This window comes from Neofelis nebulosa, chromosome 11 (genome assembly GCF_028018385.1).
Source record: "Neofelis nebulosa isolate mNeoNeb1 chromosome 11, mNeoNeb1.pri, whole genome shotgun sequence".
Classification (NCBI taxonomy): domain Eukaryota; kingdom Metazoa; phylum Chordata; class Mammalia; order Carnivora; family Felidae; genus Neofelis; species Neofelis nebulosa.
This window is the reverse complement of record NC_080792.1, coordinates 76,029,013-76,054,112: the sequence shown is the minus strand read 5'-3', so window position 1 is coordinate 76,054,112 and position 25,100 is coordinate 76,029,013. Positions and strand designations below refer to the sequence as shown.

Below are 25,100 nucleotides of genomic sequence, written 5' to 3'. Positions count from 1 at the left end.
CGGGGCTGTCAGCTGCTCACCTTAGGGAGGAGTTCTGTCCACAAAGCACCCAGAAACCCACAGAGGCCTGGGCACATGGAGGGTGGAAACTGAGCAATGTCTGTGGCTGCCAGAAAGGCTCTTGCATCCCATACTCACCCCATCCTCCATGTAGGTATCACCAGGGCTTTCTCTGGCCGGAGGCAGCACACCAGACTGCCCTACCTCATGGCCAAGTCAGCCCCTTGTCCCAATGCCATGCTCCAGCTGTCCCAAGCCTCAAAGAATACTACAGCAAGCCATGCCATCCCACTCCTCCATGCCTCTGTGCACAGGTCTGCCGCTGTCTGGAATGCCCTCCCTCTCCCCCACTCCCACAATAGCCTAGCACACTCCTTGCTTTCCATTTGGGTCCATTCAAGACCCAACTAATGGCCCACCTTCTCCAAGATGCCTTCCTTGAGCTAACCCAGCAGAGTTAGTCTCTTCTTGGTGCCCAGTTGGTACTGACCTCCATCACATCACCCATATATCACGTGTTCCATGTCTATGGGTTCCTTGGGGTCAAGGACTATATCAATGCCTAAGCACAGGGCTTGCACCCCAGTAGGTGCTACATAAACTTCAGATTAACACATGGACGAAGAGATGGTTGGAGATGCGTGATGGATGGATGGATATATAGACAGATGATTAATAGATGGATGTCTGGACAGGTAGATGATGAATGGAAGATGGATGATGAATGTTTAGTGTTCTCCTAAAATCCATATATTGAAACCTAATCCCCAATCCGATGGAATTAGGAGGTGGGGCCTTTGGGAGATGATTTGGTCATGCGGGATGCATGTTCCAATGAACACTAATGAATGGGATTAGTGCCTTTATAAAAGAGACCCCAGGGAGCTCCCTCATCCCTTACACCATGTGGGGACACAATGAGAAGACAGCCATCTACGAACCAGGAAGCGGACCTCACAAGACACCAAATCTGAGGGTGCCGTGATCTTAGATGTCCAGTCTCCAGAACTGTGAAAAATAGGTATCTGTTGTTTATAAACCACCCAGTCTATGGCACTCTGGTATAGCAGCTCAGGATTCAGGATTCTAACACCCTGTTCTTTCAAGGTAGAGGGGTTTGTTTATAGCTTTGATTAATAAATGACTATTTTCTGAGCTTTTTGTTATGGAAATTTTCAAACACAAACAAAAACTGAGAGCACAGTACCATGAAGGTCATGTCCCATCACCTAGCTTCAATGACTGTTAACTCATGGTCAGCCTTGTTTCAGGGCATGAACATTCAACACTGGGAAGCAGCTGGGAATTGTTAACCAGGCAACCATCTCCCATCCCAGCTCTACCCCTCCAGCAACTTCGTGGAGGAAAGAGCCCTTGTGGGGGTAGGAAGACTGACCCTACCTGCCTCACAGGTTCTGTGAGGAACACTCACGAGGGCTCCTGAACAGATGTGAGACACCCATATAGGGTTCTATTAGCTTATTTCATAATCACTACGAATTAGAAGGCAGCTCACTATAAGAGAGAGGTCAGCAAACTCCAGTCCACGGGCCAAATACAGACTATCACTGCCTGTTTTTGTGTGACCTGGGATCTGAGAATACTTTTTATATTGTTATTTATTTAAAAATTTCTTAAGATTTATTCATTTTGACAGGCAGGGAGAGACAGAGCATGAGTGGAGGAGGGGGAGAGGGAGACACAGAATCTGAAGCAGGTTGTCAGCACAGAGTCTGATGTGGGGCTCTAACTCACGCACTGCGCGATCATGACCTGAGCTGAAGTCAGACGCTTAATTGACTAAGCCAACCAGGTGCCCCTGGTTTGTTTGGTTTTTTTTTAATTTTTTTTAACATTTTAAAATTTATTTTTGAGGGAGACAGAGCACAAGTGGGGAGGGGCAAAGAGAGAGAGAGACACAGAATCCAAAGCAGGCTCTAGGCTCTGAGCTACTAGCACAGAGCCCAACATGGGGCTTCAACCCACGAACTGTGAGATCATGACCTAAGCCAAAGTTGGATGCTTAACCAACTGAGCCACCCAGGTGCCCCTCCTGTTTTTTATTTTATTTAACAAAAAAAAATTTTTTTTGAATGTTTATTTACTATTGAGAGACAGAGAGAGGCAGATCGTGAGCAGGGGAGGGGCAGAGAGAGAGGGAGACACAGAATGTGAAGCAGGCTCCAGGCTCCGAGCTGTCAGCACAGAGCCCGACGTGGGGCTCAAACTCATGAACCACGAGATCATGACCTGAGCCGAAGTCAGACGCTTAACCGACTGAGCCACCCAGGCGCCCCCTGTTTTTTATTTTTAAATGATGACACTTTAAATGGTTATATAAGTACCTACTTAATAGCCTCGATTTCTCCTTGGCCACAAAGCCTAAATTAGTTACTATCCGGCCCTTAAGAAGAGGTCTGCCAACCCCAATACTGCAGAGCAAAGAGCAGAGGCTCAAATAACCGCCCTTGGTTCAAATCCAGGCTCTGCCTTGGAAGCTTATTACCCTTCTAAGCTCCTGCTGCCTGAGCATCAACGTGGCAGGCACCACCTAGCTCCCTGACGGGTGGAGTGGGGCTCAGATCCTGGAAGGATCCCATTACAGAGAGCAAAGCCAAACCCAAATGCAAAGTTCCAGTAAAGGGAGGGGTCCTCTCTCTCCTACAAGACCACCAAAGAGGGAACACTGGCACGGTCTGGGGGTATACTCCCTGCACCGGGAGTCAAAGTGCGCAGGGAGCTGAGCTTGCCGAACAGAAAGTTCTTTAGGAAAGTGCAGACTTCCGCTGAGGCATCCATGCCCCACTGGAGTGCAGACAGTAAACAGAGTCTCCTTCCTGTCCTCTAACCCTCCAGGCCGACCAACCCATCCCCGGCACTGGCCAGCTCCAACACAAGACAGTTTCTGCTCTACTGGCAATAAGAATGCTCAGGCAAGTGTAACAGGAACCAGACAGAGAGCTCTCCCTACAGGCAGCAAGCCTGGGACTCTGACCCCAGGTGGGGCCTACACCAAGCAACAAGCTGCTGGAGACGGGTCATCTGTGATGAAGGAAAACAATGGTCCCACAGTACCAAATGTCCCTACCGTTGAGGTGTAGAGACGCACACAGGAAATAGGCACACACGTGAGCCCTGCTCATCTCGGTGCTAGCCTTAGTACAAGCGTGCCTGACTATGTAGGGCTGTGCTCCGGCTGGCAAGACACCAGCTGGCACTACCAGGCCTCCCCCTGCCAACCACCTGCCTGGATACTGTCACCTCCACCGGGGCAGACAGACACCTTCCACACTGCCCTCACACCCTCCCACTTCGATCTGGGCCTCCTGCTGTCCATGCTCTGCATTTCAGCACGTTGCCCAGGTGACACCTGCACAGCCTCTGAGCACCTGCTCCCAACCCAAGGACTGGCCAATGAGCAGAGAAGGAAAATGACAAATGAACCAGCAGAGAAGCATCATGGTTCCCATTTAAACTTACATGCAGAGCCAAATCCACCCCTTGGCTCACCACAGGCTCCCTGGACCCCAGTCACTGCAGGCAGCCAGACCCAAGGGGGTCTTACAACAAGACTGCTTTGAGACCCCTGCCAAAAAGGTTTTCCAAGTAATGTGCTGGGAACTCAGAGCAGCATGACTTAATTTTATTTGGAATCATGGAACTAAAAAGGGATCTTAAAAATGCTACTATGTGGCTTGCTCACTTATAGGTGGGAATTCAGAGGCCCACAGAGTTTAAGTGAGCTACCAAGTATCAGAGCCATGGAACAACCAAGATAGGCAACACAGAGCAGGACTAACTTGTGCATGGATTGTAGAGCTCCAGCTCTACAATCCATGCACAAGCCAGGATGGCTACAACTCCTGAACTGTTGGCTCCCAGCAGGACTAAAACAATAAAGTGGATGCCCACCGCAGTGTGGTGAGACAACTTACTGGTGTCAGAAAACTGTCCGTTCCCTTTCCTCCATAAGCCCATTACACTACGCTGCCCTCCCTCCAAACATGGCCTTGCTGCTGCCCTGACATGGCTTCTGTCGGCTGAGTGTGGCCATGCAAGCTTCTCTCCCTTCTATAAAATCCTTTTTTACCATGGTGTTCAACTCCCTTACAGCTTCCATTAAAGCCAGGCAGGAACTCCATGGGCCACAATTAACTGGACAATTCTATCTAGTACACCAAATCCACGGCCAGGATGCATGGAAGAAAAGCTGATGTGCTTTTCCGATACAGTTACGAGCAGCCCAGGGCAGCAATAAACTATCAAGTTTCACGATAAACAAGGGGACAGCCAGTTCTTTCCCCACCAAGAACCAAGGAGCTCACAAAGAACTAAATGTCATGTAGCCAGTGGCCTTGGGAAGCTTCCCAAATGAGAGACTGGATGGGTGTGGCCCCTGCTCAGGGCCTCTCCTGATTCAGGACCCATGGGACCTGCTATTTCTGGGGAACATCAAGGAGCTAGGAGTTATGATGGGACCCAGTTTAGGGCCAATGCCTCCTAAAGCAGACCTTAACCTCAGATCCTGCTTCGCTAGATAAAAACCTCAGATCACAATTTTGGAGTTTTTTTTTTTTTTTTTTTTTAGAGAGAGACTTTGACAGAGCTCAAGTGGGGGAGGGGCAGAGAGAGAGAGGGAGACACAGAATCCAAAGCAGGCTCCATGCTCGAGCTGTCAGCACAGAGCCTGACTCAAAGCTCTAACCCACAAACTGTGAGATCATGACCTGAGCCAAAGTCAGACGCTCAACTGACTTGAGTCACCCAGGCGCCCCACAATTTTGGAGTTTTGAGAGGCGAGCCTCCACAAAGCCTTCCTCCCCTTTCCCCTTGCCTCAGGGAAAGTTTTATCTCCTAATGGAACCACTTCAGTAAAGACCTGCAAAAGGAAAGGGCAAGAAAGAAGTCCAAAGAGAGTAAAGGATTAATTCTAAAACGAAGGGTAACCTAGAACAACATTCCTAGAAGGTAATTTGGCAGAAGGTATCAAGGGTCTTCAAACCAGGAACACCTCTGACTTGGTAAACCCACTCACAGATGCCCACCCTCAAGGAAGGAGGCAGAAATGTGAATAGAAACCCATATCAGAAGATGTTCACTGAATGTAATGAATGACACTGAATTGTATACTTAAAATATGGCATATGCAAACAATGGGATATTATCCAGCCTTAGAAAAGAAGGAAATTCTGACACATGCTACACCATGGATGAACCTTGAGGACATTATGCTCAGAGAAATAAGCCAGTAATACTGTATGAGTCCATTTATAGGCGGTCCCTAAGAATAGTCAAATTCATAGAGACAGAAAGTAGAAGGGCGGCTGCCAGGGGATGGGGGAGGGAGGCTTAGGGAGTTAGTGCTTAATGGGGACAGAGTTTCAGGTTTGCAGGATGAAAGGCATTTTGGAGATGGATGGTGGTGCTAGAGGCTGCACAATAATGTGAATGTACATAATGCCACTGACCCGTACACTAAAAAATGCTTAAAATGGTAAATTAAAAAAAAAGTTTTTTTAATGTTTATTTATTATTGAGAGACAGAGAGAGACAGAGCGTGAGTGTGGGAGGGGCAGAGAGAGAGGAGGAGACACAGAATCCAAGCAGGCTCCAGGCTCTGAGCTGTCAGCACAGAGCCTGACGCAGGGCTCAAACTCACAAACCGCGAGATCACGACCTGAGCCAAAGTTGGACGCTTAACCAACCGAGCCACCCAGGTGCCCCTTAAAATGGTAAATTTTATGTTACATGTATTTTACCATAATTTTATTTTTTATTGTATTCTACCACAATTTCAAAAATTATTTTTGAGAGAGAGAAAGAGAGCACGGGCGGGGAAGGGGTAGGGAGAGAGGGAGGCAGAAGATCGGAAGTGGACTCTGCTGACAGCAGAGAGCCCAATGCGGGGCTCAAACTCATGAACTATGAGATCATGACCTGAGCTGAAGTCAGACACTTAATTGACTGAGCCACCCAGGTGACCCGTACACTTTATTCACAATATGTATATATATATAATATATATAATATATACAATACATACAATATATATATAATATATATATTATTTTGTAATCTCTACCCCCCAATGTGGGGCTCAAACTCATGACCCCAAGACCAAGAGTTGCAGGCTCTCCTGACTGAGCAAGTCAGTCGCCCCCAAACTGTATACTTTATTTATTTTATTTTTTAAATGTTTATTTATTTTTGAAAGAGACAGAGATAGAAAGACAGAGCGTTGAGCGGGGGAGGGGCAGAGACAGGGGGAGACACAGAATCCAAAGCAGGCTCCAGGCTCTGAGCTGTCAGCACAGAATCCAACACAGGGCTCGAACTCACGAACCATGAGATCATGACCTGAGCCGATGTCGAACGTTTAACTGACTGAACCACCCAGGTGCCCCCAAATTGTACACTTTAACTGGATGAACTGTATGGTATGCGAGTTATATCTCAATAAAACTTATCTTTAAAAAAAAAAAAAAAAAAAAGGGGCGCCTGGGTGGCGCAGTCGGTTAAGCGTCCGACTTCAGCCAGGTCACGATCTCGCGGTCCGTGAGTTCGAGCCCCGCGTCAGGCTCTGGGCTGATGGCTCGGAGCCTGGAGCCTGTTTCCGATTCTGTGTCTCCCTCTCTCTCTGCCCCTCCCCCGTTCATGCTCTGTCTCTCTCTGTCCCAAAAATAAATAAAAAATGTTGAAAAAAAAAATTTAAAAAAAAAAAAAAAAAAGATGCTCACTGGAGCGCCTGGGCTGGCTCAGTCAGTGGAACATGCAGCACTTGATCTTGGGGTCATGGGTTCGAGCCCCATGTTGAATGTAGAGAATACTTAAAAAAAAAATTTAAAGATGGTCACTGAAATACTGCAATTATCAGCTACATTCAGTAAAACTTTAAATGTCCAACAAAATTAATTAATATCAGATCAGTTAAACTGTAACTCTATCACAAAGTAACAATGTGAGCCTTAAAAATAATGTTTAAGGGGCGCCTGGGCAGCTCAGTCAGTTAAGCATCCGACTTCGGCTCAGGTCATGATCTCATGGTTTGTGGGTTCGTGCCCTGCATCTGGCTGTGTGCTGATTGCTTGGAGTCTGGAGCCTGCAGCCTTCTTCACATTCTGTGCCTCCCTCTCTCTGCCCCTCTGTCTCATGCTCTGTCTCTCTCTCTCTTTCAAAAATAAAAAAAATTAAAAAAAAAATGTTTACAGAAATATTCACTAAAACAAGAAAATGCTCACGTTAACTGACAAAGGCAAGACACCCAAGTAACGTAGCAAGATCTCAGCTACATAAAATTACAGAATATGATTTTATAATAAAATCTGGAAGAAAAGAAAATCTCCACTAACACTGAGCAGAAACCTGTCTCCCTGAAGCTTCAGGTCATCAATAACAAGTCAGCTGTCCAAATAGGACCTAAAAGAAATCCATGCCCTCTTCCACCCACCAACCATTTAAAGCATGTAGCTAGCACTCATGGGTTCCTGGAGGTGAATGGTTCTCAACCCTGGCTGCAGAGGGAATCACTCACAGAGCTTTTCCAGAAACCCAAGGCAGCTTGGAGGAGGAAATCAAACAGCCATGTGTGGACTGTTCATGAAGACGGGTGATGTCTGGGAGTGGGGAACAGCTGACAGCCAGCAAGAAAATGGTACCTCAGTCCTACAACCACCAGGACCTGGATTTTTGCCAACAGTCTGAAACTGGGGGAGACACAGAGCCCCAGATAGGAATGACAGGAGCCTGGGCCCTGAGCAACACTTTGTAACCTTGGGAGACCCCGAACAGAGGGCCCAGCTAAGCCATGCCCTGACTGCTGATCCATGGACACTGTGAGGTTTCAAAACAAAACTAAGAAGAACCTCACAAATCAGATTCTCCGGGAGTGACCAGCTGTGAAGACATGTGTGTGATTGCTTTAACTACAGCAGAGGCAGTCTATGTGGGCAGCTAGGGTGGAGACCTACCTCTTTCACTCTCTGCCAGGCCAAACACCCCCATTTCCCATAACCACTCTGCTGACAGCCTTCAGGCTTAGCGGCATGGAGCAGAGTCCAACTATGGTGCGCCAAGGTCTGCACACTTCCATGAATACCAGGCAAAACTTGGACTCCTAAAGATCATGTGCTATCCTGCTGGCCCCTGACCCCTAAAAGGTCCCAGTCAAATGAAAACCCCCAGTCTTTTTCCAAGTGAACTACAGCCCCGCCCAGCCTTTCCAAAACCTCTCTGAAGCTTCCAAACAAAACAGAGCTGACAGGGAACAGCCAAGGACAGTACAGGATCCTGACCCACTGCTCCTGCCTGGTCTGTGTACCCCAGAGCCTGAGAGTCAGGCCAGTCTGGGTGTCTGGACACACACTGCAATGCCTGCAGGTCCCACCTCGGCCTTTGATGTCCAAGGTCATATTTATGCTCATGTCTAGTCATGCCCAACTTAGAATTCAATAAACAAAAAGTGACCCTCCTCTCCTTAGGAACAGCTCTGATTAATTCACACAATGGAGGGAACTCAGTGCTTTGGGGCCAGGGAGAAAGGGGGAAGAAATGAGAAAGAGACACCCATGTTCTGTTCTCTCAGATGTAAGCCCCTTGCTGCACCCCCAGGGCACTCTGGCTCTGGCAGCCACAACCCTGTCTGTTGCTCCTTGAAAGCCAACTGTGACAGTTTCGCACCTGCAGAATTAGGAAGCAGGCCCCTTGCTGGCTTTCTGGGGGCCCGGCTGCCCAGCCCAACCCAGCAGACATTTCCTGAGCAGAACAAAGTGCCTCCCCCAGACAGCCAGCAGGCTGGGCCTCAGCCCATTAACCTTCCCGGACTTCCTTGCCAGAGTTTCTGGAACCTGAGACCACAGACTAAGCGGGGATAAATAAGCAACCACAGGGCTCATGGGGCTAGGGAAGCCGGGAGATGACAAAGGAATTTTGGGACCAAGTCTCTGACACTTCCTCACACGCCCCTTTCTGGAGCCCACAGGCTTCTTTCTAGAGCTGTGGACATCCTTTTCCAGAGCCACACGGGTCTACTTCTGGAACCCCACTCCACTTCCTAGACCCCCACCCTCCCGCCCCGCACACCTCTAATAGTCCTTCTGGAGCTTTGCCTGCTCTTCACAGAGAAGAATCTGCTGCAACAACTCACACCATCTGGACACCGAAGAAATACCACAGGAGAGGAAACCACACTTATGTTAATAATCACCACCCGGATTTCTTAGGGCCAAATTCTAACAGTGGCTCACCAGCTGGTTTGGGGGGCAAGCGTGGGCCCATCTGACTGTTCTGTGACAAGATGCTGTTCCACAAGCGCCTCCCTACCAGGCACCCATGTGCATGGCTGTCTCAGATCCCAGACCATTACCGTGACTCACTGGGGCCCCTAAACCATAGGCTCCCTATCTAACACCCCATTAGCACAGGGTTCATCACTGCATTCCTCTCCAACCACACTTGGCCACCAGCCACAGGGACACAACCCACATGGCCACCCTTTCATTCCCCCTCTGTACCAGTCATAGGGCAGACCTCTCTGTCCCCTCTCAGACCTACTAAAGGGAGACCCCCACCCCAACCCTCCCAAACTTGCTTTCCGGCCTCACAGCCACCTTTATCTCTCTCCCCCTCACCCGTCCGTCACCCCCTACCCTCTGGGCCCCAGGGTGAGCCTTGGCTGTGTCCCTGAAGCACAGACACATGCACAGAAGGCCCTCGTGACTGGATGCCAGTAAAGCTACATTGCTCCTGGATGCTGTTCAGTACTTGGTCAGTCCTTTGCTGGGGCCACTAAATCCCCCCACACACCTTGATCACCTCCTTGGAGTTCCCACTTGGACCAAGCAGGCCCATGAGTAGACACTTGGAGCAGAAACCCCGATCCCAAACCCCTGACCCCTTTGCATTTCTGCAACATAAACTCCCCTCTTGGCTCAGACTCCTCCTTTCTCTCATGAGACCCCCCAAATATGCAAATCTTAGGCCTGCTCCAGCCCTCTTCTCCCTACACACCTGCTCTGCTTCCAGCCTTCCTCATCTTTCCTTGCCCGGCCCTTTCTCTTAAAGGTCTGCAGCCTGCTGCCCCACCCCCATGCCCGCACTGAGGCCTCTAGCACAGCCCTCTCAACCCCCAGGCTCCCCCAGTCTCGCCTCCTTTCTCTTCTGTCACCCCCTCCCACTGTCTGTCTGCTCTTGTCCTCCCCAACCTCCCCCCAGCCCCACTCACACTGACACAACTCCAGGAGCCCTATCTCCCACCAGACCATTTTGCATGCTCCTGGCAAATGCCTTTCCTGAGGTTCGGCTCCAAAGGCATCCTCTCCCCTGCTCAACAACCTTCGACCTGCCCCATCACCCTCCAAGAAAGCACAACATCCTCAGCCTGGCTTCTAGGTCCTGCAGAACATGACCCCAACCCTCTGATCCACCCTCAGCTCCCCTGCTGCCCATATTTTATACCAATTCTCCAACCAAACAAGTTCTGCTATTTCCTCAGCCCGGTGACTACTTTCCAGCCTCTGAGCTCTTGCCCACTCTACTCTCTGGCTAGCAACCCTCTTCCCCAAGGACATGGGACAGACACGAGGCCTCCCTGCCCACATGCTCCCCAGCACCACTCTCTCCACAGAGCCCCGAGACCTGCCCCACATCACAGTACTTCAAGTGCCAGCTCATCCCTGCTCCTACCCAGGTCTGCAGGCTCCTCACACTCTAGTTAAGGGCTGAATGTGAACCATCTTCATATTTCCTAGGACAGCGGGAGGCACAAACCCTCCTGAAGAACAGTGTTTTCCCATCCCCTTTGCCTCTTAAAAAACGGAATACTTTAATACTACTGAACTCTGCACATAAAGTGGCTAAGATGGTACATTTTATGTTAGGTGTAACTTTTTCCATAAAAAAAAAAAAAAAAACACTGAAAATGAGGGAAAGAAGGGTTCAGTGAGACAGGTGCAGCCAGACCCTGGTGCTGTCCAAAGTGGCTGAAGAGCGAGAGGGCTCAGTGTCCTGTCTTTCTGGCTTCATGGGGGGTTTGGAAATGGCAATGTTTTCTACATTAAGAAAGCAATTGGAAAGAAGGAAGGGAGGGAAGGAGGAAGGAAGCAAGGAAGAAAAGGCCTGTAAAGTACATTGTACATTTTAGGTGACAATCCCATGACTCCAAATACGAACGTGGACATGTTAACCCATGTTCCTACAGGAGGAAGTGGAAAGCTTTCAGAAGGCAACACTCAAAAGTGAGTTACCTTTTCTGGTCTAAGGTCTAAGACTTGGGCAAAAACAAATATTGTTTTGGCACACACCGGCTTGCGCACGCACCCAGAGAACGAACATGCTGTGTTGAACATCCACTTAAGGTAATTCAAAGGTCAGGCCACTGGGACTTCCAGCCAATCGGATGATGGCTCTGAGCCTGGTGTGGCAACCTTCGTGCTTTGGAAAGGACAGGAGAAGTGGGTACCTGTATCACTGGTCCAGCCTGTGCATCCCCAGTCTCACATCACAGCCACTCCATGACGGCAGAGAGGGTTGTGGGACAGAGATCACCCTGTCCGTTCAACTGTGGAAGAAGTCCAAAGAAGTGGATGGCCTTGAGTCCTGTACCTACAACCTCAGATACCTCCGCTACGGCAGTCCTTGCTGCTCGTCCACGAGAAAACGCAAAGCTCTGCAAATGCATCATGCTACCCAAAGCACTGGCTGCTCTTCTCCCTTGAGCAGAGGCCTCAGTCAGCTCAACCTCTTGGGGACTTGGGGTCCAGCCACCACCCACGCGTGGCACCAAAAGGCTTGAGGAAGAAGCTCTGAAAACATCACGCTAAGTAAAACGATCCAGACACAAAAAGACAAGTGCTATTATGAGTCCACTTATATGAGGTCCCTAGAGCGGAAAGGAGAATGGTGGGTGCCAGCGGCTGGGGGGTAGGGGGAACGGGGAGCTGCTGTTTAATGGGGACAGAGTTCCCGTCTGGGAAGATGAAAACGTTCTGGAGATGGATGGTGGTGATGGCTGCATGACAGTGTAAAAGCACTTAAGGCCAATGAACTGGACACTTCATGGTTCAAACAATATATTTTATGTTCTATATATCTTACCACAATGAAAAACGGGGTGGGGGAGCAGCGCCTAGAGGAAAACCACAGCCCTAGAGGTCCACAGATGGAAAGGGCTGCCTCTGAGCAAGCAGGTCCCTCATGGACAAACCCGTGAGGTGGAGCCTCAGGCTGGCAGCAGGATGAAGCTGAACTGCCCTGGCTCCTTTTCCTGGTGAGCCCGGCAAATTCCCAGCCACCACTTGGCTTCCGGCATCCCATTCCCCCCAGGGCTCTTCCCCAAGGAAAAGGAGACTCCACCAGTCCCTCCAGAACCTCCACACACAGGCCTGACCAGGGTCCCCATGAACCAGCAGAGTGGGTCAGGGCCCAACCAGCCATGTACCAAAACACCGTCTGGAACATTACTCAGCTGCCAAAAGGAATGAGGTGGTGCTGAAATGCGACAACATGGAGGAACCCTGAAACCTTACTCTGACAAAAAAGGTCACGTTACACAATTCCATTCAGGTGAAATGTCCCAAAAAGGCAAAGTTACAGAGACAGAAAGTAGAGTGGTGGGGGCCAGGGCCTGTGGGAGAGAGGGGGTCATGGTGGCTAAATGGAGCAGTTTTCTTTTGAGGTGATGGAAAAATTTTCTCAAATTAGACAGTGGTGATGGTTGCGTAACTCTGTGAATATACCAAAAAACACTGAATTGCACGCTTTAAACGAGTGAATTCTGTGGTGTGGATTCTACCTCAGCCATTGAAAAAACACCACCACCAGTCAGGAACATAGCTCCTCATTTACAGGTGAAGGGAGGGAAACCAGGGAATTAGCTGCCTCCCATCATAGCAGGCCCGAGACAGGATGGAAACCACACACACCTCTAGGTCTCCAAGCAAGATTTTCTGGAGCTCTTAAAAAGACAGCAAGGAGGGGGAGCCTGGGGGGCTCAGTCGGTTAAGTGTCCAACTTCGGCTCGGGTCATGATCTCGCAGTTTGTGAGTTCGAGCCCTGAGCTGGGCTCTGTGCTGACAGCTCAGAGCCTGGAACCTGCTGCAGATTCTGTGTCTCCCTCTCCCTCTGCCCTTCCCCCACACTCTCTCTCTCAAAAATAAACACTTAGGGGCGCCTGGGTGGCGCAGTCGGTTAGGCGTCCGACTTCAACCAGGTCACGATCTCGCGGTCCGTGAGTTCGAGCCCCGCGTCAGGCTCTGGGCTGATGGCTCGGAGCCTGGAGCCTGTTTCCGATTCTGTGTCTCCCTCTCTCTCTGCCCCTCCCCCGTTCATGCTCTGTCTCTCTCTGTCCCAAAAATAAATAAAAAAAAAAAAAAAAAAAAAAAAAAACGTTGAAAAAATAAACACTTACAAAATAAACATTTCAAAGACAGTGAAGAGAAAAAGAGACAGAGCTCTGCCTGCCCCAGGTGTGCTGCAGCTCCAGCTGCCCCAGCCCCTCAGGGAGGGGGTCAGGTGTGGCTGGGGAACAGCAGATGGCAGTGGTCACCGTGGGCCACCCTAACTGCCCCTGAGGCTCTGGGGGAACATCGCCCAGCTCTTCCCCATGCCCCACAGCTCACAATGGGGTCAGCTCCTCACCCACCCTCCTGCTCCAGGGGCTGCCCCCCCCACACACCTCACATCACCCTGCCAGGGCCGGGGCCAGCTCTCCAGTATCCTCCCCAACTGTACACAAAGCAACACCCTCTGGTCTGTGCAGCCTTAGGCTATCTGCAGATAGAGCCTGCATATGACAAAGCATTAGTAATTTTCAGGGCTTCCCGTCTTCCTCCTTTATTTCCTATTAAAATAAGAAAGTCTGTGGTTTTCATTTCCTCTCTTGAGGCCTCACAATCACTGAAAGTGAGAACAAAGTGGTTCTAAGCCTTTCCTCCACAAACTTGGTTGGGGGGGGGGGGGACTCTATGAGAAAAATTAAGGTCTCTCTCTTCCTCCAGCCTCTAGTTTCTGAGGCCCCCCAAAGCCATAAGGCCACACAATCGGGAACACTGCAAGAGGACTTCACTCTACACAACTAGTGGGTGGATGTGGCCCCAGCATGGAGGGCTCGGCAACATCGGTGTGTAGCCCCAGGTACCCTGGGCTGATGGCACATCATAGCAGAGGAAGTAGCGAAAGCTTCATTTGCGGCCATGATGCAGAAAAGATATATGCTGTACATTTAGGATGTAAGAACTCTACTCGACGCCCAAAGATACACTATGAGAGGGAAAAGATGGGGCCCACGGCCATGGCAGACCCCTGGAACCCCTGGAGCTCATACTGGGCACTCTTGCCGAGCCAAGTGGGTAAAATGACCTGCACCTACTGAATTATGCATTTCTCCTTTAAAATCTCTTGCTAAATGGCACTCAATCAACCTGCATTAGATGCCTAAGAGGGAGACTTCATGAGACCAGACAAGGGGCCAGACCCCCAGGGACCACTCGCTCTATGCACTCATGTTCCCTCAAAGTCTCCCAAGGAAGGGGCCATGGTCTCCAGCCCACAGAATGAACACCCTGTGCAGGACCACACCCTGGATCTACCTTTAATGTCTGCATTTTCTCCCCGGACTAGGTTGACATACATTGCCTCTAGATTGCTTCTAGAATATCTACCTTGTCACTTGCAAGTATATATGTATATATATGATATGCAGAGAATCTCTTCCTGCTCTACGGGCATGCCAAATGACTCTAGCAGCATATATTTTTTTTTAATGTTTATTTATTTATTTTGAGAGAGAGAGACAGCGAGCAGGGGAGGGGAAGAGAAAGTGGGAGACACAGAATCCCATGCAGGCTCTGCACTGTCACCACAGACCTCCACACAGAGCGTCAGCCCACGAGCCATGAGATCACGACCTGAGCTGAAATCAAGAGTCAGACATTTAACTGACTAAGCCACCCAGGCACCCCTCCAGCAGCATATTTTAAAAAGAGCACACCAAGCCTTTAAAATGAAGTCAATCTTCAAAGGATCTTCAAAGGCTCTTCTTAAGGCAACAGAAGTACTCTGAGTGGCAATTCCCTTGGCCTGCTCTATCCCTGGATTTGCTGTGGTTGGAGCAGCAGGTCTCTCCCCATCCTTCTAGTGTCCCCTTGCATCTCTTGGCCAGCCAGAGATAGTTCCTTCCTAGTGCTCCTTGGGCCATGCGCTGACCCTCCATGCATGTGGCCAGCATCTCTGTCACGTCTTCTCAGCCAGGTCTTGTGCCTCTGCACCTCCTGGAACCTGCTCACAGCAGAGCACCGTTAGCCTCCACCAACCCCCACCCTCAGCCCTTGACCGCTGGGTAGAAAAGGCAGACAGGCAGTGTCCTCGAACATTTTTGTCCTCTTGCGCCCTTTGTCACATGACCTGCTACAGGAATGAATCTTAGCAAAGTACCCCAGGAGGATGTAGGGAGAGTGAGGAAATTTCCTGAGATATTTGCAAAATAAAAGAGAAAAAGGACGGGGCGCCTGGGTGGGGCAGTCGGTTAAGCTTCCGACTTCAGCCAGGTCACGATCTTGCGGTCCGTGAGTTCGAGCCCCGCGTCAGGCTCTGGGCTGATGGCTCGGAGCCTGGAGCCTGTTTCCGATTCTGTGTCTCCCTCTCTCTCTGCCCCTCTCCTATTCATGCTCTGTCTCTCTCTGTCCCAAAAATAAATTTAAAAAATTAAAAAAATTAAAAAAAAAAAAAAACGTTGAAAGAGAAAAAGGACATTTCTTGGGTGGCTGATACATTCACGGACCTGCCTAAAGGCTGGGACCATACGATTCCTATCACGGCACTTAGCTCTATGTGGCTGTCTCGCCAGCAGACCGAAAATGACCTGCTGGGAAGCCTGTTGCCTGACACTCAGCACCATTCCTGCCTGAAACGTGTTTGCTGAACATCCCTTCCACCTACTGGGCAGGGGGTCACTCTGTGACCACTCTCCTGTGATTGGTATCACCCCATGGTCTGAGGAGAGAGGCCAGCACCAGCCCCTCCACCGACCGCTTGACCTTGGGCAAGTGTGTTTGTCTCACAACCCCTCAGATCCAGTCAGATGATGGCATATAATTAAGTTCATAATCTCGCTCCAGCCACGGCACAAGAATGTTGAGGGCACATGAAACAGCCTCCACCAAAGGTGTAGTTACTACACAGGTGAGGCATCACAGTCTTTCTGCACCAGACCTCAGCAGGCGCATCTTTGAACCCACCAGCCATGTCTCCCTTGGGCACCGGCCACCATCCCTGTCCAGTCATTTTGCAAGGTCGCAGTAGCAAGTGCTAGAATCCAAGACAGCTAATTAGCAGGCCCCAGTCTGAGGACTCGGGAAGCTCTCTAAGGTTGAACAGGGTAAGAGCAAGCCTCAGCAAAGAAGGAAAAATCATCTCCAGATAATTTCCAAAGCTTTTCCTTCCTGGGGCACATGTATCACTGGGCCCCCGAAAATCCAGCGCCGCTTACCTGATGGGGTTAAGTGAAATTAAGAACAGGGAAGGGTCTCCGCAAACAGAGACCTCAGAGAAAGGGTCTCATTTCTTCTGTAACCCACCAACACCCACAAAACCCAAAACACAGACAGATCCACATGGGCTCGGTACACCACTATCTCATCAAACATGGTTAAGAGCCTAGACTGAGGCATGTCCTAGGACACCAAGGTAAGACCTTGTCTTAAGGATTTCACTATCCTGGAGAAGGAAGTCAGAGAGACACAAGATTAACAGGAAATAGCTGCAAACATACAGTGGAAGAAAGATATACAGTTAGGGAAGATGCCAGGACATCACAAAGATTTTGTTTTAGTGTGTTCGTTTTTATTTTACTTTTTTTAAAATTAAAAGAAGAATTGTGTGTGTGTGTGTGTGTGTGTGTGTGTGTGTGTGTTTAAAGACAAGGCCCCTGGAGATTAGCCTTTCCACAAATCTGTGAATAAAGGCGAGAGAGAATTTCCTTAGAGACAGTACCCAGCACACAGTAGATACTTAATAAATACTTCTGAGTGACTGAATGGGGAGAGGTGGTTGCCTTGGTAACAGAAAGGTAGGTAGAAAGCAGGATAAAAAAGATATGGGAAGAGCTGTGCTAATAACCTAAAATTTTAAAGAAAAAAAAAATCGAATAGGACAAAAGGATCTTAGCAATAACGTGGTCCAACCACTAACTTGTTAGGCAAGGAGCGAGATGTGGCAACCCGTAGAACTTTAGGACACAGCCCTCCTGATGCCAGGCTGTGTTTTCTTGGCTCTATGAGGCTCCCGTACAACACATTACTCAAATTCTTCCTGAAACACAGCCGGTGAGGGTAGCGCAGGCTCCATCTCTCATTGCCATGGCAGCCTTTCCTCTGTTGCCCAATGAGGGACTCATGGAGTGAGTCCAATACTTCAAAACATGACTGCATTTGGAGATGGGGTCTTTAAAGAGGTGGTTAACTTAAAATGGGGTGGTTAGGGTAGGCCTTAACTCAAATGAATTGTGTCCTTATAAGAAGAGGACATTTTGGACACATGGAGAGGCATCAGGGGTGCACGGGAACAGAGGGATGACCATGTGAAGAGGCGAGGTGGGGGGGAAGAGCAGCAGGGGAGCATTTGCAAACCAAGCCAAGGACAGAGGCCTCCGAGAAAACCAACCCTGACAGCACCTTGATCTTGGAATACTAGCCTCTAGAAATAAAAATTCCTGTTACTTAAACCATCTTCTGTTTTGTTATAGCAGCCCTAGCAAACTAATACAAGGGGCCACTTTACAAACGTGGGTGTGAAAGCCAAGGAAATATCACCATCACTAACAGGTGTTTTCCTAAAGAGAACATACCTATTAAGATTAGAAACGGGAATTAAGGATGAGACTACTGCTCCCGGCAACTTCAAAACCCTACTTGAGTGAAATATACCAGACCAGACACAGAAGGACAGATATTACAGGATTCCACTTATATGAGGGACTGAGGGACCAATTCACCGGGACAGAGAGTAGATTGGTGCTTGCCAGGGGCTGGGCTGGAGAGAAGATGAGTTAGTGCTGAACCGGGACAGAGTTTCAGTTTTGCAAGATGAAAAAGTTCTGGACATGGATGGTGGTGATGGTTGCACAATGTGAATGTATTTAATGACACTGAACGGTAAACTTAACAATGGCTAAAATGGTGCATTTTGGGGCGCCTGGGTGGCTCAGTTGGTTAAGCATCCAACTTCAGCTCAGGTCACGATCTCACAGTTTGTGGGTTCGAGCCCTGCACTGGGCTCTGTGCTGACAGCTCAGAGTCTGGAGCCTGCTTCGGAATCTGTGTCTCCCTCTGTCTCTGCCCCTCCTCTGCTCATGCTCTGTCTCTCTCGGTCTCAAAAATAAATAAAACATTAAAAAAAATTTTTAAATATAAAAATAAAAAACAAAATGGTGCATTTTGTTACATATGTTTTACCATAATAAAATAAATAAACCTATCACATGTTATACAAGTAACATTTTTCTTAATGTTTCATTTTTTTGAGAGACAGTGAGCAAGAGCAAGCAGGGGAGGGACACAGAGAGAGAGAGAGAGAGAGAAAGAGAGAGAGAGAGAGAGAGAGAGAGGAGAGAAAGAATCCCAAGCAGCCTCTGCATTGTCAGTGCAGAGCCCGACATGGGGCCCGAACCCACAAAGTATGAGATCATGACCTGAGCTGAAATCAAGAGTCAGACACTTATCCAACTGAGCCATCCAGGGTGCCCCACTTAAGTAACATTTTAATTTAAATTACTACATTGCTTTCGAAGCAGAAAACAAACAAACTAAAAACCCAAAACAAAATCCTACATGACTGTATTCTAGTCAGGGGGAGGGACCCCAATGAAATTCATAATAAATAAATCCACCACCCCTACTACCTCCTGAACCTTGATCTAAAAAGCAGCCACAGTCAAAACTCAGGCCTAATGTTTGACAACCTGAGCGCACTTGAAAATGCCAGTCTATTCGTTGTGAATGAGGAACCCCTCAAACCACAGGGGTGAGCTGCAGATAGGTGAGCTGCCTCAGGCACTGCCGGGTCTTCTCCCAAGTGGGCTGAGCTTATGGTTCACCTAGATGCTTTGTCCTAATAAAGGCAGCAGTCACATACACAGGGCCACAGGACTCCTGGCCAGTGAGGGGAGGTGGCTACTGAAGCCTGAGACAAAAGGGAGGAACGGAAAAGGCACATTCCCTCCCAAGAGCCACGCAAATCGACAGCATTCCCAGCTAGCTCCTTCTTTAGTGAATTATTTAGTGAAATATTTCATTCTGTTCCCAAAACAAGGAAGTCATCCTTCCAGAATTGGAAAACCCTTATAATACTTGAACTTGACTCTGCTTCCACCCTGTTGATGACTCAATGGTCTCAGACTCTACCTGGTTGGTTCTGTCCACTCTGCCTCTGCTCACGAGAGGAGCCTATACTCAGTTCAAAGGTGACCACAGGCTCTGATGTAAAGAGATGACGATCGAGCCAATGCAAGGCCTGAGTGACCTTTTCCTGGCCCAGAGTTACTCAATCTAACTGGTGGCTGATCCGTTCAATCACCCAAGGGAAAAACAAAGCAATGATCATTCTGGTGACACCACACTGCCACAATCCAAAGAGAAAATTAAACTGCTTAACAGAGATGTGAACACATAGGGAAGCAACTCACATGAAAGCCCATAAAGAAACATAAGACATGGGGTCAGATCTCACAAATGATACTTGGAAAGGGGCCGAGGGACACCGGGGCTGAGTGTTCAGATCAAGAATTCCTCAGACCTGCAGGGCGCCTGGCTGACTCAGTTGGCAGAGCGTGTGACTCTTGATCTTGGGGTTATAAGTTCAAGCCTCTCATTAGGTATAGAGATTACTTAAAAATAATTTTAAAATCTTAAAAAAAAAAAAAAAAAAAAGAATTCCTCAGACCTAAAAGAGTAAAGGCTCTTGGGTTGTCTGGTCTCTCTTGTGAAAGGCTCACCAAAGGTCTCAGAAAGGGAAGTTCAAGGACAGGGATGGAGTTAGAGACAAATACAGGAGGTAAGATGCTTCCTAACTTCTCAAATCCACAACCTAACCCTGTAGCTGTGAAAAGGCGGGAGGGATCTTCCAGTAAGTGCTATGTGTACGGCTCTGAGCCAGGCTTCCTGGGAGATCCGGAAATGAACCAGGGATCCCTGCCTTCAAAATACAACACGGTCTGTTCTACCATGGGGATGAACCTTGAGGATACTATGCTAAGTGAAATAAGCCAGACACAGAGGAACAGATCCAGTGTGATTTCGTTTATATGAGGTACTAAGAGTAGTCAAATCATAGGAACAGAAAGCACAGTGGTGGTTTTTAGGAGCTCAAGGAGAGGAAATGGGGAGCTGCCGTTCAGGAGGGAGAGAGTTTCAGTTGGGGAAGATGAAAAGAGTTCTGGAAATGGATGGTGGAAATGGTTACACAGCAGTATATGTTTAATGCCACTGAACTAGACACGTAAAAATGGCTAAAATGAAAAAAAATGGCTAAAATGGGTTAAGATGGTAAATTCAGTTATGTGTCTTTTATCACAGTAAAAAATAAATAAATAAATAAATAAATAAATAAATAAATAAATAACCACAGTCCAGAGAGGGCTGACATGGGTGCCCCAGAGCCTTTGTTCCCACTGCTCCTCAGGGCAGCCAGCTTTCCCCACTCTTTGCCACTAGACATGTGCAGACAGGTGAGGCCTCTCTCCAGTTCTGCTGCCTCCGGAAGCTTCCCTGATCTCACTCTCTCTGAACACATAAACGATGTATGTGTGTGCTCCTGACTCCCATTAACCTGTAAACTCCCGGATGGCAAGGACTATACTCTTTGTATGTCGCCTGCATGGTAGAAAGGGAAGGGCTCGCACACAGCAGGGCTCACGGCTGATGGGCCCTGAGTGTGTGCAGGGGAAGCACCCCTGGACCAATCCAGTCATGATTTTCAGGTTCAGTGTAGGGCAATGCAGAGAACACCCTAAGGTGGCCACGTTCGGGAAGGAACACATTTGCATTCCCGCAGGGACCCGGAACCCCTGGAATCCCAGCTCTGCCACTTCCTGGTTTCATCTTCAGCTATGGTTGGGCAGACCCATCACAGGGTGATGTAAGAGCCTGCGAGGGGGCCCTGCATGAGGCACACCGTCCCCATGCCTGGCACAAAGTGGCAGGTGGTCATTTCAGCTTCTTCTCTCGACACCAGGGGCCCTCAACTCAAAAATATGAGAGCACACACATCCAAAGGGATGCTGAGGCTATTAGATCCGGGTCTCCATGTCTGCTGCTGCTGCTGTGAAAAATTACGGTGCTTCCACTCCCTTCCACGCTGTGATTTTCCTCTTTGTCCCTCTGCAGGGCGCAGCCCTGGCCAGCAGGCCCCACGGCTGTCTAAAGAACATCAGTAAACAGTTTGGAAAGAGACAGATGGCTTTGCCAGCACAGGTTCCCTCCTTCCCCTCCAGCCACTACCCTCAGAGGAGTGCTGAGCACAGAGCTGAAGACTCCCAGAGCTAAAACCTAACAGGAGAGAAAACATGGGGCCTTGAAGACATTCAGAGAAAGATCCAGAAAGTCCTCAGAGTGGGGTCCGAGTTGTAAAATTAACCCTGCAGCCATTTTCTGAGAGCCTACCGTGGGTTACACACAGAGCCAGGGTCTCACGCTGGCAGCAGCTGTATGAGAGAGAGGCCAGAGGAGTCGAAGAGAAGCGGAAGAGAGCCCAAAGGGCAACCTACTGAGAACACATTCGGTCCGACCAGTCCCCACTTTCTGGAAACTCAGAATTCACCATCAGTAAGAGAATACCAGTTCAGATTGCAGGTCTCCATGAAAACCTCTCATTTTCTTTATTGAGCACGTTCTCCCGCATCCTGGTGCGGGATCCCGGCCAGTTCAAGCTGGCTGGCTCCGTCGACAGCTGGCCAGACAAGGCTGGTGCCCAGTGACCACAGGGCAATCCTCCAGACCCCAGACGAGCCGCTCTGCCTGCAAAGCAGGCTTCTATATACTACAGCCTTCCACCCCCAGCAAGGGACCCAGGGGATGCAGCTGGGTCCAGCCACAGGTCTGAGCAGCAGGCCGCAGCCACCCCAAGCTGCAAATGGAAGATCAGCAACTGGCTGTATCTAAAACAAACAGGACAGAGCACTGATCACAAAAAGGCCTCGACAGAGCCAAAAATAACCTTACTTGTTTCAAGAGGATTCTCAGGATCGAAGCACATACAACTCCATCAGCAGAAAAAGAAAAATCAATGGAGCAGAAAACCAGATCAGCCCAACAGGGACCGGGACTCCAAGAGATTCCCCACAGACACACACACACACACACACACACAGCCCATCCAAACCCCACACCCGCCCCACCCTCTTCTTACTCCAATCTTACAAACTGTGCCTGGATCTTAAAACCCAGTCCCATCACCCCCAAAGTTATATACACAATTCTATGGGTTTGATCCCAAGAGTCAGACCACGGATTAGGAGGCCAAAATGAGCACCAGAGTATATTTATCCTTGGGAAGCCAAGGAAGCAAGAGTGCACTGAAGGATCAGAAAATGAAGCTGGGGTAAGATGCACACAGGAACCTATGGATGAGTAATGATGGGTGATGTCTGCCATCAAAGCCAGGCAAATCAGAACAGGTGTGGCTGTGCTTCAGCCCTGGATAAAATCTTTACCCCTGTCGATTTGCAGTGGCCCACTGAGTCAGAACTGCCTGTCACCTCACTTCCTCCTAATTCCTATTTTCACCTGCTCTGACTTGCATTCGGGCCGACGGTTAGCAAGAGAACCTGACACTTTCTATGGCCTGGGAGCAGCTAGCACATCTTGGGTTCTCCAGACGTGTCTCGTAACTCTTCCAGGTCAGGAACAGTCGGGGTGGCAGGGAATTCCCAAGACACAGATCAATCTCTACTGAAAACATCCGTACCAGACAGCAGAGATGGCCCCCACTTAATACCATCCCCATTGCCTAGAGTAAGTAGCATGATCAAAGGGCAAGGAGATCACTGCCCAGGGCACCATGGTCCCAACCCAGAGAGTATTCCCACAAGAAGCACACCACTCCAGAACCAAAGGAACGGCCGCCTACCATCCCCACACACTGCCCCTCCCAACCCAACTGCAGTCCAAACACTGGGAATCTGCATTCAGGAGAAAGTGGGGGGATGGCATTTGTTCAGGCACAAGAGGAGCATGAATCCTTCCTGTCCAGCGTGAAAATCAATCCAAAAAAGGTTATCTACCTATTTCTCCCTTGGCCAACAACCCCTTTTCTTTTCAATCGTTTCCAGCCAGAGGGCAGGTGTGCCCACCCAAGGTGGTGGAGGTACCCACCTGCGTCTCCATGGAAGGTGCCATCCTGAGGCAGCCTGCCAGACAAGCTGTCCCCATCGCTGGGCCAGATCTGCCCGGTCTTGCGGACGCCCACGATGGTGGCCTCCGACACGATGACCTGGCCCTGCCGGTGCCGCTTCTGGCACTGCGGCGTCGGGGGGCTGCTGCTGTCAAAGGATTGCTGTGAGTTCTGTGAGGGTGACCGGCTCTTGTCTCGAAACATGCGGTAGGTGGTGGGGCTGGGGGACACGCGGCTGGACTGGCCGGAGGAGAAGTCCTCCTCGCTGGAGGTGAGGTTCTCGTTGGAGCTGCAATCTGGCGTGTAGCCCCCTCCGCTGTCCTCAAAGCTCCGAGGGGAGTAGGACCTGCGGGGCCAGGTAAGGCGCTTCTCCTGCTCCGAGGTGCTCTGGCTACGCAGGAGCGGGCCCTTGCCCTCCCCTTCCATCATCATACCCCCAACGTAGATGCTCTGGTAGGGCTGGTACTCCAGGGGCGGCCAAGGGGGTCTGCTGCCACCGTTGGCATTGATCAGGTTGTCCTTCAGGAAGCGGGGGTTCAGCTCCGCGTCCTCGTAGTCGCCGTCGAGGCCGCAGCTGCTCTCCGAAGTACGGCCCCGGTTAGAGGACCTGGGTGCGTCCCCCAGGCTCGGCCCGGTGGTGCCGTGCTGGGACTTCTTACGCTCCATCTGCATCGCTTGGCTGCCCAGGGAGCTGATCCGGTCGGACACTTCTTTGTCGTTGACCTTCACCAGACCGCGCTCATGGTGAAACTCGACGTTTACGTAGAAGGGCTTCTCGGTGTCCGCGGCTCCGGGCTGGCCGTGGCCCTTGCGGATCCTCTCAAAGTTGGACCTGAGGGCCGCCACGCTGGTGGGGGGCCCGCGGTCTTCCCGGTCCGCGGCCGCGGCGGCTCCGGGCCTGCGGGCGGCCCCGGGCCTGGCCTTGCTCGGGGAGCCCTCTCCGTCGGGTCGGGCCTCGGGCTCCTCGGCGGGCGGCGGGTCGGCGCCGTCGGCGGGCGCGGGCGGCGGGCGCTGTGCGGACGCGCGGGGCTCGGCGGCGCCGTCGGGGGGTTGCGCCGCGCGTCGGAAGCCCCAGCGCTGCCGGTCGTAGCTCTTCTTCTCCTTGGCCAGCAGCGTCTGCAGGTAGATCATGCGGAAGCGCTCCTGGTTCACCTCCTGCTCCAGGCGCCGGATGGAGGCCTTGCAGCGCTCCAGTTCCTGCTCGATGTCGCCCACCGAGCGCAGCTCCATGCGCGGCGGCTCCGAGTCCGGGAACTGCGCCTTCCACGCCTCAGCGAAGCCCACAGGGTCCACCATGGCGCGGCCGGCCTCACCTGCACCGCCCGGCTGCGCGCAGGGCCCGCCTCAGCGGCGGCTCGGCGACCTCTCCAGGCCCGGCCCCAGGCGCCGGGCGGCCCCCATGTCCCCGCGCAGCGGTGGCGGCGGCGGCGGCCGAACAATGCCCGCCCCCTCCCGGGCTGCAGGTGAGGCGGCGGGCTCGGCTCCCCGGGGCGGCGCGGGGCGCGGGGGAGGGCGCGCGCGAGGGGGGCGGGCGCGCGCGAGGGCGGGGGAAGGGCGCGGGGCTGCGCGCGCCGCTATTGTGTGCGGGGCTTCTCCGCGCGGCGCGGCGCGGGCGCTGCCCTCCGCTCGGCCCGGCGCCGCTAGCCCATGGCCGCCGCCCGCGCGCTCCTCTGCTCTCGCTCCCGCGCCTCGCCCCGGCCGCCGCCGCCTCCCGGGGGCTGCGC

General features: G+C 50.8%; 1 protein-coding gene across 3 annotated transcripts in view; it reads right to left on the bottom strand.

The window, feature by feature from the left end:
- The window catches only part of BCR (BCR activator of RhoGEF and GTPase), a 128,593-nt gene extending 103,900 nt beyond the window's left edge, over window positions 1–24,693 (bottom strand). For all 3 annotated transcript variants that reach the window (XM_058690950.1, XM_058690952.1, XM_058690951.1), the window contains exon 1: window positions 23,358–24,693. In XM_058690950.1, the coding sequence (XP_058546933.1) occupies window positions 23,358–24,672 (1,315 nt within the window). In that variant the 5' untranslated portion in view covers window positions 24,673–24,693. The remainder of the gene's footprint in view (window positions 1–23,357) is intronic.
- Window positions 24,694–25,100: the final 407 nt, after the last annotated feature.